This window comes from Chanos chanos, chromosome 16 (genome assembly GCF_902362185.1).
Source record: "Chanos chanos chromosome 16, fChaCha1.1, whole genome shotgun sequence".
Lineage (NCBI taxonomy): Eukaryota > Metazoa > Chordata > Actinopteri > Gonorynchiformes > Chanidae > Chanos > Chanos chanos.
The window spans coordinates 10508092-10523541 of record NC_044510.1 but is presented as its reverse complement, the minus strand read 5'-3'; the positions used below and the strand labels follow the sequence as shown (position 1 = coordinate 10523541).

Sequence of the window (15450 nt, the reverse complement as noted above, 5' to 3'; positions counted from 1 at the left end):
AAAACTAAAACATCCCTTAAAGCGTCACAGGCTGTAATCTGGGATGTTTTACGCTTTGGTGGGTTGCAGCCCTTATTAAATTGTCAAAGGGTTTAATCCTGGGTGAGTGGTGGCAGTCATTAATTGACATCTAATCCTTTCTCAGCTGGAGCAGATGTTGCATTGTCGTGTGGTCAGAGGGGGTTCCAGATCGTAAATGAAAATCTAGAATTCTCCTTGTGTTACACAGGGACACGCCATATAAAAAACCGTTGCGTATCATAACACAAGCAATGAGGGTCGAAGGAGATTAGAGCTGTAACTCCTAACATAAGTCTATATTCATCTTTCTTTACATTAATTTAATAACTACACATAAAGGTATGTTTTCTGAGACATATGATGTCCTAAATCGCAAAAATATTCGAGAAACAGAACCCCTCTTATTGAATAAGGAAAAAAAAAATAAGTTATATTGTGACAAATTAAGCATGATGAATTACCAAAGCTAAATGACAAAGTTTTGTTTTTTTTCCTATATTTCGTAGTGAAGAGATTTTCGGATATCCTGAGTCTGACAGCCACATGTGTTATAATAGTTAAAAAACAAAAAAAGTTCTACCAGTAACACCAAGTGCATTAGATCAGATCAAACTAGGACAAATTCTCCCAAAACTACTGCAGTGCATGTGGAGGTAGAGACAAGCAGAGGCAGAACAAATGACAAAATTTAACTTTAGTAAATTTATTTCCATTACAGATTACAACCTACAGGGATACATCAGGCATAAATTTGTGAATAAGCAGGGTGGTATGCTAGAAGCTATCCTCCGGCGCTCGGAAAGAAAAACACAACGCAACAAAAATGAAAAACAAAATTGTAAAAACATTTGGTTTTGTTTTTTCTGTTTGCAGTTTTAGGTAGACATCTTTCAGCAGTCTTATTCTGTTTTCCTGTCATTGCTTTGTGCCTTCTCATGACAATGAGAACTCTGCAAGTTAGTAATGCAGAGGGCCACTGTGTAGTGATGTTCCTCCATCAAGAAGGTCTAAAGGGAAGTCTATTGACATTTCAAACTGTTAAATTTATGTGACTTTTTAGCATGTCATTATCCACAGGCTAGATTAATGATAGATGGAAAATATCCTAACAGGGTCACAGTTACACAACATACATCAGTGCATACATAAGCCACATATGAGTCATTTTTTCTTTACAGGTATGTTGTACAGATAGATGTAAATGGATCAGAGCCTGTTACAACAAGTTTAACCTTTATACGTTCACTGCCGCTGCACATACTTATATTTAGTACTCATGAGAGTGGTCAACCTTCCCTCTTAAAAGATACAGTGTATGGAGCTTTGCACCTATAGCACAAATACATTTTATTCAGCCAAAAAAATATTGGTTATCGAGTCTGGAAGTCTCCTTAGGTCTAAGTATACTCTATTAAATAAAGCCGTAGGTTATTTTTGTACCAAATAGTGTACTGAACCAAGAGGATTCAGATGAAAGAGAAAACACACTATTGTTCAGATACTAAAAGTATACTGAGCTATCCATTTAAATCAAACAAATGTATGATGTTGACAGGGTCACCACTCACAAGAACAGTAGTCACCTGTTATATCTCCTTTAGAGTGAAATAATTATATAGGCAGAGAATGCCCTATCTGTTTGAAGAAAATGTAGTCTGTGTCATAGAGTCAGACATTCAATGGTATTGGATTTCTTCCACTCTTTCTTATTACGACAACAAGCCAGGACCCAATGGGGAATAATGTCACTGAAAGGGTTAAATGAGCCCGGGAAGCGTAACGATCACTTGAGTTACTTGAGCTTGTCGAAGGGTCAGAGAGGTCTATTGCTTGAAATAGTTGGCTGAAGACACGAGAAGAAAACTGATCCAGGCCTTTACACACCGATACACTATTCCTTGAGACTGTTTCACAGACATCTTTCCCCTTTTCAATCTCTTAAATGTGGTCCATGTCACTGTATACTGAGAGGAAGTGCATAAGAAAGGTGTTTTAACAAGATTGTGTCTGCTTAAACAGAGTCACAAGAAAGCTACTTATAGTTCAAAGCAGTCACGCAAAGAGACCCCATTTTTTTTGAACGTGTCTTTAGGCAGACAGTCTTGAGCAAAAAAAATTGGGTCTGGGAGATCCCAAGAGGCAGGAATTGTCTGAATGATATCAAAGTTATTTTTCCTGATCCTCTGCCTCACACTGAGCCCAGCCCTTTGCCTTTTTCTTCTTTCGATTGCGTTCGGCCATTATCAGCGCGGAGAAGACGGTCACAAGCACAGTGATGGTGATGACCAACACGGTGACGGTCTCAGCAATGCACAGCTGGCTGTCCACCCATGCAAGAGAGGCCCCGGCCAGCTGCTTGGGCTCGTGGCAAGTCACGTTACGGTAGTCGTCCACGTGCAGGTGCCTAACGCTCAGCAGTTTGCTGAAGACACGATGCAGGTCACAATCGCAGCTCCAGGGGTTGCCAGCTAGCTGCAGGTGGGTTCCACTTGTGTGCAGGCCGAGGAAGGTCTTGAACTTAAGTCGCCGCAGCTGGTTCCCCTCCAGACCCAGGAGCGAAAGGCTGTGTAGTGAAGCCAGCGCATTACCTTCAACGCGTGTGATGTTATTGTGGCCCAGCAGCAACACTTCCAAGCCTGGGAGCATAGGTAACGATCTCTCGTGCAAGGCCCGGATGTGGTTGCCCTGCAGGTAGAGGTGTCGAAGGCGGGACAGACCGCGAAAAGAGCCATGCTCCAGAGCCTCGATTCGGTTGTAGCTGAGGTCCAACTTCTCCAGGCTCTCCAGGCTCTCCAGGCAGGGTGGCCTTAGTACCTCCAGGGTGTTGTGGTCCAGCCGCAGCTCCCGCACAGAGGCCAGGCTCTCTGAGAAATCAGGCGGGAGCTGGCTTATCTCGTTACGGCTCATGTCCAGCTTCTCCAGGAAGGTGAGAGAGAAGAAAGCCTAAGGGAAGACAAGGATGCTCTTTGACATTCAAACAAACAATCATAACAACAGACCACATCCCGATACTCATGATGTGTCTGTAGAATTTGAATTTCATTAGGATCATTATCTACATTTAAGCATAAAAAAAATAATCCACTGCAGAACAAATCTCTCTAATCAGATAGTCGCCTAAAGCAACATTAAACAAGCAAATATAAGACAGCTATGTAAAAAGATGTTAGTTATTGTCGATATCAGAGTAAACAGATGAAGAATAAGCTTAATATTCAAAGGATGCCACCATCCATATACTAAAACCATTTAGAATTTTCAAAGGCATTAACAGATATTAGTATACAACAGTTCTATTCTTTTGTCATTTCACTAAAGGTCACCACTGTGTCCAGTAGTTGATTTGGTATTTTTTAACATGGGGGATGGCCCAGTGAATGGCAGGTTAATAAGGGGAATGCATTTTGGTTGGGGCCATAGATTCTAACTTGCACAAACCTCAGATAAAAGATCAATGAGTTAGGCAGACTAGACTGACATATTCAACTGAACAACCCCTTTGCCCCTACACTGTCTCTACTGCTAGGGGATGGAGAGGGGGGATGGCAGGTTAACAAGGGGGAAGCATTTTGATAATTTTGCTAACAGTGGGGATAGCATCCCCCCTCAAATCGACCACTGACCATGCCTAGGAAACACTCATGCTAGTGAGGACAACCAAGGCCTACCTGTGTATCTATCCGTTTGATCCCACTCTCAGACAGCACCAGGATGCGCAAAGACCACAGACCCGCAAAAGCACGGCTCCGAATTTCCGTAAGTGTGTTTCCTCCCAGGTCCAGGAGCCAGGTTCCATGGGGGAGGCCATGCGGCACACTCACAAAACCCCTTGCACGGCAGTCCACAAGGTCAGAGTGCTCGAAGCACTGGCAATGGTGTGTGCAAAGCCTGGAACCCCTCACTGGAGACAACATCACAAGCAGCAAAGCAACAGCCAACATGTTTTCTATAACACAGTAGTGATTTTTCACCATGAATCACTTCTAATTTGATCCTGTGAAGTACTCTTTTGCCACAAAGACGGTCCGTGGAAAATGGTAGTCACTGATGCATGGATTCATTACACCTCCGATGTTCAAAGTGCCTGCAATCGTTAGAGGACATCAGTTCAAGGCTGAGAGTTGAAAAATCATAACATTAAACAGATTAGCAGATTAACCAACAAAGAGGAGCTCACTGCATAGTCCCAGTTTGCTTGTCAGACAGCGTTACCGTTAGTTTCAGCTCTGTTTTACCAGAAAGGACTGCCGATATAAACTCAGGACTCTGGTCTCAGGTAGATCATTGTGGCATGATAGTTTTTTAATAGACAGAATTTTAATATTTAGTTCACCATAAAATTAAGGCCAACATCTGACAATTCTTTTTAAAAGAAGTAATATCAGCTACACGCGGAGTCGTTTTAGAACATCACAATTTCATTTTTATTGTGTGGACTGGTTGAAAACTGAATTACTAAGGCTTCAACATAAACATTTTTTGTCTGTGCCAAATAAATTGTAAGTGGATCAAAACAGTTAACCATCTTGAATATGTTAGCTGTTGTCGCTGAAACCTGTTTTGCAAGTCGTATAATATTTGGATACAATGCTTTACAATGTATAAGATCATACTTTTATCAAGAGTTTCAGACGCAACTTTTACGAAAAAATATATCATATTTTAAATAAACAAATAAATAAATAAATAAAAACTCACTGCGTCCCTTCAAAGGTTTGGGCAGTGTACAGTCCAGACAATGGCACACTCCCTGGTATTTCCATTTGACATATTGGACAAAGCATTATTGAGGTCTCAACGATTTTTCAGAGTTCTTCACACTTAGGCAGCCAAGCGTTATGCTGACGACCATAACGTTGTTGTCACTACCTTTAAGTCCCCATGATAAGTTCCTGACTGTCCAAGCGCATCATTACGTTTCTCTGCGCAACACATCATCCCCTAATCCTTACGCTCTATTCTCCGACTCCATCCTCCTCTCTCTCTCTCTCAGAATGTCCATAATCCAGTAATCTCCTCTCTGCAGCTGGTCTGAACTACATACTCAAATATTTTTTTTTAACCATCACCGACGTCATATACATTTTGAGCAAAGGTCTCAACGTTTTTTTTCACTCTCATGTTGATAAATTTTGATCTAGGTGCGTTTTTTAACTTAAATTAAAACTACTGATACATCACCATCTGTTCCAAAAAGTCCGTTTTAAATCTGTTATATAACAATAAATTGCTGACCTAACTTCATTTTCCGGAGAGTCCTTGTCAAAACAAAACATCTGGAATGAAATGTGTCCCACACAACAGGACTGAAATACAGCGGACAATAGTGTAACATCCAGATTACATTATATTTATGCTTGAGGGCCAGTGCTAATGCACTTACCTTTCCGATAAAATTAAGGCTTTCCCGTTAAATATTACAAGTTGTTTTTCGATCAAATAGTTTTTGGATTGGTCCATTCACAACTCGGGAGAAGAGGTACCTTAGCAAAGGGGCTGATCTAATATGACATATCTTAGGTGTCAGCTGGGCCGCGGGGTGAAACGCGAGACCATGTCTGTTTAAATAATGGATAAAAGGTCACGTTGAGTAAGATATCGTCCTTTCTGCGCAAACAATAGAAAAACTCCCCAGTAATTATTTAGTGAATCAGCTATTCACTTGACTGCAGCGTGTCTGGGGAATAAAACTCATAAAATATCATCAAACTGTAGTACGACATTAAGACTTACTGACAGAACACAATTTACAGGAAACAGGTTACAACTGTTTCCAATAACGTCCACGCGGCACATGGCCATCTGCTGATGTGATTGTAGCCTCGTTCCCGGACATGATGCTGAGTTAATTAATCGGAAACAAATCAGACACAGATGATAAGAAACTACCCTTTTCATTCCATCACATCAATGAGATTATTTTTTAAGTGATACATTTTAATCCATGGTCTCCAATTGGCTCTTAAATTTCGTGCGTGTTAACTTGACTTTCATACGTGCGTTTAACGTGGCTTGTCCAGTTGGACACAATACGCAGCAACCACACATAAAATTGTACGTAATACCTGTGATGTATTGGTATATTCAGTCCCTTTGTCAGAAAAATTCTTTATTCACGATTCTATTTTTCGGAAGGTGCAACAAAGGTAAAATTATGAGGTAAATACACCTAATTACTTAACGTATTCACAGTACAAAATCTTCACAGATGAGGTCTGTTACAGTACACTTCGTCTGTCTATCTTTTTCAGAGTTTTCTTTTTTTATCATGGAGTGCGTGCACACACACACACACACACACTGACACACAGAGAGAGAGAGAGAGAGAGAGAGAAGAACAAACGCATCTTCAAACGTTTAAAATGATTTTTTTTCTCTTTTTTTTTTATTTTCCATGTTACTATTTAAAAATAAAAATAAAATACTGGGAAAGAAACCTAGGCAACGGCAGCCTTGTTCACCGCAGTGAGGTCAACTGGTATACAACGTGGATGCCCGTCACAGAATTGACCTCACCGATAGAGCCTCCATCGGGCTACAAGGTTAACATGAGGCTGGGACAGAGAGGGTTCAGGTCTCTAGTCACCGGTACCACTTCCCCCCCCCCCCCCCATCCCAGTCTCAAAACATGGCAAGATATCTCTTAATCACATTTTCTCTTTCCAAAAAAAAAAAAAAAAAAAAGTGATTACAAAGTATATCCCACACATAAAGGAGACCGGTCCTGTCGCGAGAGATGAACGCGATACGAATTGGCTTAAGTTGACGCATTTCTCTCGAAATTTCTGTCGTGGGAATAGGAGGGAATGCATCGGTTCAAGCGAGTTGCTCACTTGGGGAGGGGGGGGGGGGGTCGCACAATGTCAGGGCAGAGGCGTAAAAAGTTTCAACAAAATTGTGTTTCACAAAAAGTGGTCCCATTTATGGAAGAGGTATTGACAAAAAATGGTAAGATTTAGGAACCACTATGGAAGAGAATCATTTTTGAAAAAGAACCATCACGAGTTGGCTTTTGTATGTCCTGCCCTCCCCCCTCCCCCTTCTCCTCCCCCCACCTACCACACATTTTCACCTGTCACGAAAGCAGAATATACCCCATGCAAAAATCACTCAGGACCTTCCTAATGTAAACTGAAGGTACACTTAAAATACTCCAGGGTACACAGCTGTCGTCCAAATCTGTGACCAAATCATAGGGCCAAAATGTAAGAATGTTTATAAGGGGGGAAAAAAAAAACCCCAACAACAACTTTCATACAATGTACCAGAAAGATGTTTACACCATAAAAAAAATCTAAATCCCAATTGGAGAAGGTAGAATTTTTTTTTCCAATAAATTGCAACACGCCATAGAAACCCCCTCTTCTGACCTGTCATTTCCAAGTGCGATTTCATGTCCAATTCATTAATCCACCTATATGTAACATACAACAGCATTGCTATCGTTGAATACTTCAAAAAAAAAAAAAAAAAAACACCTCATACCTTCCAAAAAGGCTCCTAAAAGTTACAGTAATCCAGTTAGAATACTATTCTTTGTTTAAAAAATACCCATCTTTCTCAAAAAAAAAAAAACCAAAGAAAAAGGACGACAGACACAAGAGATGAGGCTATGGTGACCAACTTTGCTCGTACTTTGCTTCAGAACGTAGAGGACGCCAAGGAGCAGGGCTTTGATGGCGATGAAGAGGGAGACGAAAGAGACTTCAGAAACTGTCGCCAAGCGACTGTGGGTGGGTGGGTGGGCAGTTCGAAGGGCAGATTAACGAATTCTTTTCATTAAATTCACTTTTTAAAAGAAACGACGAGGGATTAGACCGCGCCTTCCGTTTTCATTAGGTGTCATGGTTTTTCTCCAAGATTTCGAGGACAGTGGCTCTGCTCACAGCTTTACAGCGTTGAATGCTGTTACGCCGATCCGTCAGTCGGCGGATAAAAAAAAAAGGGGGGGGGGGGGGGGGGAAGGAGGAAAAAAAACAAACAAACAAATAAACAAACAAAAAAACACCCCCAAAACTGCCTTTGCCTTTGTGGTCTTCCCCCTGAGCCGGTACCAGCCAACCCCTCCCAAGCCCCCCCCCCCCCCCCTTCCCCTCGCCTCATGACGATAAAGTGGAGTCCTTCTGTGTTTGCTGTGCTTGTGAACGTGGCTGCGTGGACTTCTGGCTCTCCACATCTCGAAAATGTTTCTCGACCTGCAAGACATACAAACGTCGTTAGGGGACTTGTTAGAGGTTTTTTTATTTTTTTTTATATTTACAGTTTGTCTCTGCTATGTTTTGTGGGACTATTATGTAACTGGATGGTCGTGCACTTGAAATGTTCATCCATGTGGTTATGTAGACACACATATTACAGATTTATCTTCAGTGTGGAGCTAATGACGAAACACATATTCTGTTGACACGGTTTAAAGTTTTACTCTAATTCTGTCGCGGAGGCGGTTTGATGACACATTTTGGTTGACCGGCGACAGTGATTTGTAGGTTACTACGGGGTTTCTTTAAAATTTTATGCGTCGCATTAAAGTTTCATTCACACCAGAACTGCAGAGCTTGCTCTGACTTTAAACCCTTCGAAACAGCAGTCAGCGTTCAAACAGTGCTTCAGTCCGAAACATTTCAAGTTTGCATGATTCAAACGACATATTACCCCCCCCCCCCCAAAAAAAACAAAGTCATGATGTGTGATTACTTACTATTTTGCGTACGTGGCTTAAAGCGCTACCCTCCTTGCCTTTGCAGTTGTCCACCTGATAGGGCGGGCTGATGACAACGTCATCCATCACAATGATGTTCTTCTCTTGCCACTTGCAGTCTTTGATGCTGTGGACACACAATAAAACCATAAGCGGAAATGAAGGGAGCTAAAGGCGGGCTTCCATCACGTTCACACGCGGGGAATGGATAACGCGTCATCGCACGAGCAATGGGTAAACTGATCTTGGCGACCCATAAACAGATCTTTTCACAAAGATGTAGCGAGTACATAAATGTAACTGTTCTATGGTATGGAGCGTTAGAAGAGGACGCTGGACTTACGTCTTGTGTATGGTCTGGAACAGCTGCTGGCCTTCTACGGAGACCCCCGCACTAATTGCATACGCTTGGGATAACTTATCCTCTTTTTCTGTTCGCGCTCTGTTAGCAAGCTGCGGAAGGCATTTAAAAAAAAAAAGCTTTAGAATTAGAAGAGTCTGACTCAATGATCTTAAAACACCACTGTAACGTCCCATTACCGTGAGACAAAGCGAGTGCTGTGGCGAACAGGGCCGAAAGTCCAAATCATCTTTTAATTTTGAAAGTGTACACGTCGGACAGACAAGGCTGCCCTTCAAAACGCATTAGTGATGGACACAGGTTTTTGTTTTTCTTTGAACGACACACAGATCTGAACCGGCACGGATTCATAATCGGCCAGGGATTCAAACGGCACATCTTCAAGAGAGGCGCAGGACTGGTTCGCTGGAGCCATCAAACACAGATTAAAGAGCCAGGGGATCCCAGAGTCGGTTAGGTCGGGTTCCGCTCCGGGTGTCTGGGTCACTCCTCTGAATCTGATCATCAGTATGAATACGATGGCTGGTACCTTTCAAGACGGATCGTGCTCTTCCAGTGTACAGTTTTACTGGTTTCAACAGATCAAACAAAACGTTTTGCCGTTTCCCCATGCCATGGTGTAGTTCACCAGTTTAGTGAAGAAAGAAACGTACTTTAATCCTGTTACAAAAGTAACAGCCACTAATAAGTGATTCACGGCCTCTTTTCTTTTCCAAGAGTGTTGTCCGATGATACATTTGGACAGTTTAGAAAAGAACAGCGGTAGGTGTGACGCATTAGGCTGTGTCCAGGTTTCTGATTTGGATGCCTGTGGACAGTGAGGCCATTCCTGTTCAGTAGGGTGGTTAACAAAGGGGGGGGGGGTGTGAGATGGGACTGCAGGGTTTGGACTGTGCTTACCTTGTTAACATTCAGAGATGCTAGAGGAGGTGGGGTTTCAGTGCGGTCAGTGATGATGTCCACGTCGGACACATAGGCTAAGTTGATCAGAATCAAATCGTTGAGATTGGACTTTCCACTGGAGGAGGGGCATTCTGAGAGAGAGCAGGCAGTCAAGGAAACCAGATGTTTATGTGTGTGTGTGTGTGTGTGTGTAAGCAGACAGACAGACAGATGGGTAGAGGCATTTCTGTCAATTTATGTGAGGCTTTGGAAAAAGTGCTCTGATCTTTCTTTTTGCTAAGGTCGTTACATGCAAATAGCACGTTTTTGCAGAAATTCTTAAGTACGAGTTGCCGCACGGAACAAACTACATACTGGGATTTCACGCGGGTACAAAAACACTCAAAAAGAGGAACAAACGTAATCTGAAAGTCTAACAAAGGGTGTGACATTCCTCCAATCAAATCCTATGCTTTTCAAGTTCACTACCAGGGCGGACTGGCCGACCTCAAGAATCTTGTGACATGCTTGGCCGTAACCACGGAAACAGTGTCCAGGCCTCTGTGGTACTGCCTGTGAGTAGCCGGCTGCCAGCATTACAATGAGCCGCTAGATCTATAATCCTCTGAATTCAGCGAGAGACGGGTTTAAAAAAAACTGGACCCGGAGAGAGAAGACGACGGCAGTGAACCCGTGGACGGCAACGTTCGCAAAAGCACGTGTCACTTCCTCACAGAGGAATTCTGGGACAATCTGTGAAATGCTGCCAAATGTCTCCAAACAAAGGGGCAAAGGTGCCCAACTACTGTTTTAACTACAGTTAACCTCAGCATAATGTACAATTTGTCCATGTACTTCATAATAAAATGTAACTTTAGAGGGCCCAAACTGTTTCGCTATTGTTACATGACAGATACTTATTTCATTACAGTCTGACAACCACATATAAGTGATAAGACAAGAATCAAATCCATCCAAAAGAGCTGTCCACAAATAATGTGTACAGCTACGATAGTGTAATAATGTTAGCCTTCATATACTGAGTTTACCAGTAATGTTACTTGGGGCCAAAAGCCAAGGAAACATTACATTGCCACACAGGCCAGAAGGTTCATCTGTTTGGACTGGAATGGTTAGCTGCTTGGAAGTGGATTCCAGAGACATAGGATCACCTGTAAACAGTTCTAAAATAAGCAGGACAAGTCAAAGGGTTCATTAACGTGACATAACGCTTTTCCACAAACAGGCACCTGATGATGATGATGATGATGATGATGATATCATCTACAGCACAGACTCCCATCGCAGACACCTACTAGTTTTAAAGCAAAACGGTTCATTAGGGATAAGATACAATGAATGTGAACAGCCTACACCAAAAGGGTGCCATTACAAAGCCTGCGGTTTAGTTCAAGCACTGGCAAAAACCTACAATTCAAAGTCTTTCATTTTCATGCTGAATTGTAGTTTCACGTTGTTCACCGCTGTGATGCTTAGGATTTCCTGTTCAGGTTACACTCTTCAGGTTACACTCTTCAGGTTATTGCTAGTCAGTGAATAATTGTGAACAACAGTCTCTAGCCCATGCAATCACTAAGTAGACAAAACCTCACATTACATTTTCATATATTCATACACAACAGGCGCTCTTGTCCAGAGCAACTTCAAATGAGTCTGCCCGATTTCTGGTCAAAAATGGGCCTGCCCTGAGGGAACAGACACACACACACACACACACACACGTTACCATGGAAACTCAAATCATTAGTAGTTACGGTCTCGTAGCCTCAACCACACTGGCTCCACATCTTCCATTTCAGAGATTAACAAAAGAATCAGAGACAAGAAATACTGTTGAAATGCATTATATCTGATCAGCCTGGGTGTGACTTTCGACAATGCAAGCTGGTGCCGGTAAATTTCGTCGTGGGTAAAATCAGTACTTATTAAGCAGTCAAGTACAGAAGAAAATGTGAAAATCCACTAAGGAGCACTGCGACAAATCAAACCCTTTCTTTCTATTTTTCTCTCTCTCTCTCTCTCCCCCTGCTTACCTGACCAGAGACAGCATAAATGCATGAGTTCAGTCAGAGACGCTAGTAAGCAAACATCTGACATCTCTGTGCTCACCTGAACACACATCAGGCCCTGGTTTCCACGGATGCTTGACAAAATGATATGTTAACAGTTTAGGGCTACTACTGGAATACTAAGGCCCTTTAATCTGCTCTGGTGAATAACCACTTCATAAACAGTCAACATGAGATTCTTTACATTGTCCAGTCTGCAGATGTGAGCAACGTCTAACAACCTCTGTCGCGTCGTATGAGGAAGGATTGAGTGGGCGGGTTACAGCCACAGTACCAAACAGCTCTAAATGCCACAGGAAACAGCCTGTACGCTGCAGGAGACATGAAACAATGTGTTTGGTTCATTACAATTCAAAGTCACTCATATTCAAACTCATTCACGTTTTCTTGAACGTACCCTGGATAACCTCGGCAAAATCCAAACCGAAAGGTAGGAGGTAACTGTCACAAAAATTTTGGGTAAACCATGATTTATACTTACTTTACAATTCTGAGATATCAAATAAACTGTCTGAAAATGACAAAGAAAAACATACACCCAAAGAAGTCAACGAGCTGGTCCCACTTAACCAAGCAGCAAACACTGTCTATAAATTAGTACTTGTTATTAAACATTTTACTAAGAAACCATTGAAAAGCAACCCTGAAAATGATTATCATTAAATTAATAAGAAGTGCACTCAGTGGGACAACAAAAATTCATCAACGTTCGGTGGCAACGAGCGTAAAAATGACTGAGAGAACTGGCAGAGGCTTGCTGCTTGTTCGATGTTACTGCTCTATACATCGTAAGAGAGGAGAATGAAGAAATACATCTCATTACATCAAGACCCACAGTGAATATGCGCGCGTATGACAGGAGACAGCGTATGACACTGCACCTATGACGACCCCTCCCCTCCCCCAAACCCCTCTAAAATACACTCTCCATGCAAATGAAGTCAAATGCCTGAACTTGTGTCAGTCACGCTAACTAGCCTGACGGGACGCAACGCAACTGTTAAGCTGAACTGAAGACTGTCAAGTCGGCCACAATGACCCTACTCTAATGTCAACATTACGTTTATACCAATAATTTAGTTGTTTGCCAGCACACAAAACATTTAGAAAGGAGGGCACTGGATATGGTAAGTGTCGCCCATGTACGAGCGTCTGATTAATTAATTTTAGCTAGCTTTCCAGCTAGCCCTGTAGGTTGAAGAACAGAAAGTAACCTACGTTAACCATCTAAACATTTGATAGCTTTTTAGCGCTAGGAACATGATTGCACATTCAAGCCAAACGATCCAAAAGTTTGATAACAGCACTGTTTTGAACACTGACTACTAAAAATAATTTCTTTCTAAAAATGAGAATGGAATAAGACTCCAACACATCTGCCAGATAGTGAGCCTTACAAGGACAGACCTAACGCTGCTGACCACAAAGGTTCAATTCTAGCTTACTGTGCTAACAAGCTAAACCAGGTTACTTAAGATTGCTTCTGGTGAACTACCCCTGGCTACACTGTGAAGCTAGGCTAGTTAGCCACTCGTCGGGGCTAGCTGGAGACCCATCCAAGTTATGATAGCAGGGTCTGTATGATACGTAAGAAGTAATGGTAGTTAAGTGAGATAAACTAAACTCCAGGAACGGAGACAGAGCGAGTGCAAACAGGACTTGATCAAATGACCATCACCAATATTCAAGAGCGTCTTGAACTCACAAGTCTTGTTTGAGAGCTTGCTAGCAACCTAGCTGCATCTTAACTACGCTTGCGCGGATCTCTATTTGGCAAAGTGGGCATACCTACAGGCCTCTTGTAGCCATGGAGGCCATCGATTCAGTGACAGCATGAAATATCAAAAGGATACTCAAAGTCAGCATCTTGGACTGGTAGTCAAAAGCAACAACCTCTCCTTGCAAACGCTGCCCCAAGCAAGTGAGGCAGGAGACATGGCTCCCGATGCTGAAATACTCCCCCGGTCCAGGAGCCGCCATCTTCTCCGCCAGGAAACCGGAGCGCCTGCGTTACGTAAACGTACGTAATAGCATCATCAGAGGGCGGAGAATATAAGATGGGCGTTCCCTGCGAATGAATGGACTAGGTGAAGGGCAGAGCTAGGGGGTCAGAAGAGATAGAGATGTGTTTTTTTTAGACACCATCCCATCAAAGATTTTTTTGTTTTGTTTGGTCAACCAGCGATCATTTCACAACAAATTACAACACATAACTGCAGGGAGCATTTACCATATTGCCTGTAATAGTATTTAGCCAAACTGCTTCCCTTTTAAAGGCAATTAAGAAAAAAAAAATCTACTAAAACATAACCAAGGAGATTTGAAGACACAATAAATGCTAGCTCTACGAATTTAAACCAGATTCGGTTTAAAGGACTATTTATTGCCTTAGACGTTGCTGCAATAATACTATTTGTGCATGTTGATATTTGAGAGAGAACTTCACACAAAAACTGTTTACATTCCATTAGATTAATCACGAGGAAATTCCATACACATTTCACAAAGAGTTTGGAGAATATTATCCCTTTGACGTTGAGAAGCTGAACGCTTTAACACTGTCCTTCCTATGATGTCAAAGGACAGCAGTGTCAGGACAGCTTAAGTTGTATGATTGTAACATTACCCTTCTAGGGATGTTGTGTTTGATGTCCTTTTTGTTCAAAAAACAAACAACATAAGAAAAAAAACAGAGAGAAAATGCAGCACCTTCTGTATGTGTGCAATTTTTTAACAACTTATTATTATTTTTATTTTTATTCAGTGATTTGACAGGTTTGTATAGATTCCTCATACTCCAATGTCAGGAGCCTGTTGTCACTGAACTGCAACCAGTAAAATTGATAATGTTAAATTCACTTGGCATATGTAAATAATATCTGAAGATCAGAGTGCAGTCTGACTGTCCAAGCAATATGAATGTCATAGATCAGAACAAACATCACCAAATTCACAATTACTTTAGCTCATCCAAAACAATTACGTACAAATGTTACATAATCAAACTGAACCGAATTCCTTTCTAAAACACTGCAGATCGTAAGAGTAAGGAATTAGTAGTGCATTAGGGCTGCAAACACTACAAAAATATAAAGCTTTTACAAACACACACACACACACACACACACACACACACACACACACACACACACACGTTTAGCTATTATCAGTTGCTTAAAAGGCACAAGACAGATATTGTTGGTATTTAGTACTCTTATCAGTAACCATGTGAAGATGCTTTTGTGTGTGTGTGTTCGTTCCTTTTAAATACGAAAGTGCTTGCTGGTTTGCTTGAACACTAAAGCTCTACACCCTCAGAGCTGTATTGAAGGCATACTGCCATTTTATAAATTTCATTAAACTGAAAATAGTAGGGTTACTCTTTGAGATACACTGAT

General features: G+C 41.8%; 2 protein-coding genes across 3 annotated transcripts; both read right to left on the bottom strand.

The window, feature by feature from the left end:
* Positions 1 to 2187: 2187 nt before the first annotated feature.
* On the bottom strand, positions 2188 to 3962 carry LOC115829124 (slit homolog 2 protein). The gene is made up of 2 exons (XM_030793171.1): positions 3690 to 3962; positions 2188 to 2964 (listed from the first exon to the last, which is right to left on the bottom strand). The coding sequence occupies exons 1-2, from the start codon at positions 3960 to 3962 to the stop codon at positions 2188 to 2190; spliced, it is 1050 nt and encodes a 349-aa protein (XP_030649031.1).
* Positions 3963 to 8108: 4146 nt separating this feature from the next.
* Positions 8109 to 14037, bottom strand: lsm12a (LSM12 homolog a). Of its 2 annotated transcripts, XM_030793485.1 has the most exons (5): positions 13906 to 14037; positions 9981 to 10114; positions 9063 to 9172; positions 8720 to 8846; positions 8109 to 8216 (listed from the first exon to the last, which is right to left on the bottom strand). In XM_030793485.1, the coding sequence occupies exons 1-5, from the start codon at positions 14030 to 14032 to the stop codon at positions 8121 to 8123; spliced, it is 594 nt and encodes a 197-aa protein (XP_030649345.1). In that variant the 5' UTR covers positions 14033 to 14037; the 3' UTR covers positions 8109 to 8120. The 2 variants fall into 2 exon arrangements, with proteins under 2 accessions (XP_030649345.1, XP_030649346.1); XM_030793486.1 differs by lacking the exon at positions 9981 to 10114 and having other exon boundaries at positions 13946 to 14037.
* Between the last annotated feature and the right edge of the window lie 1413 nt (positions 14038 to 15450).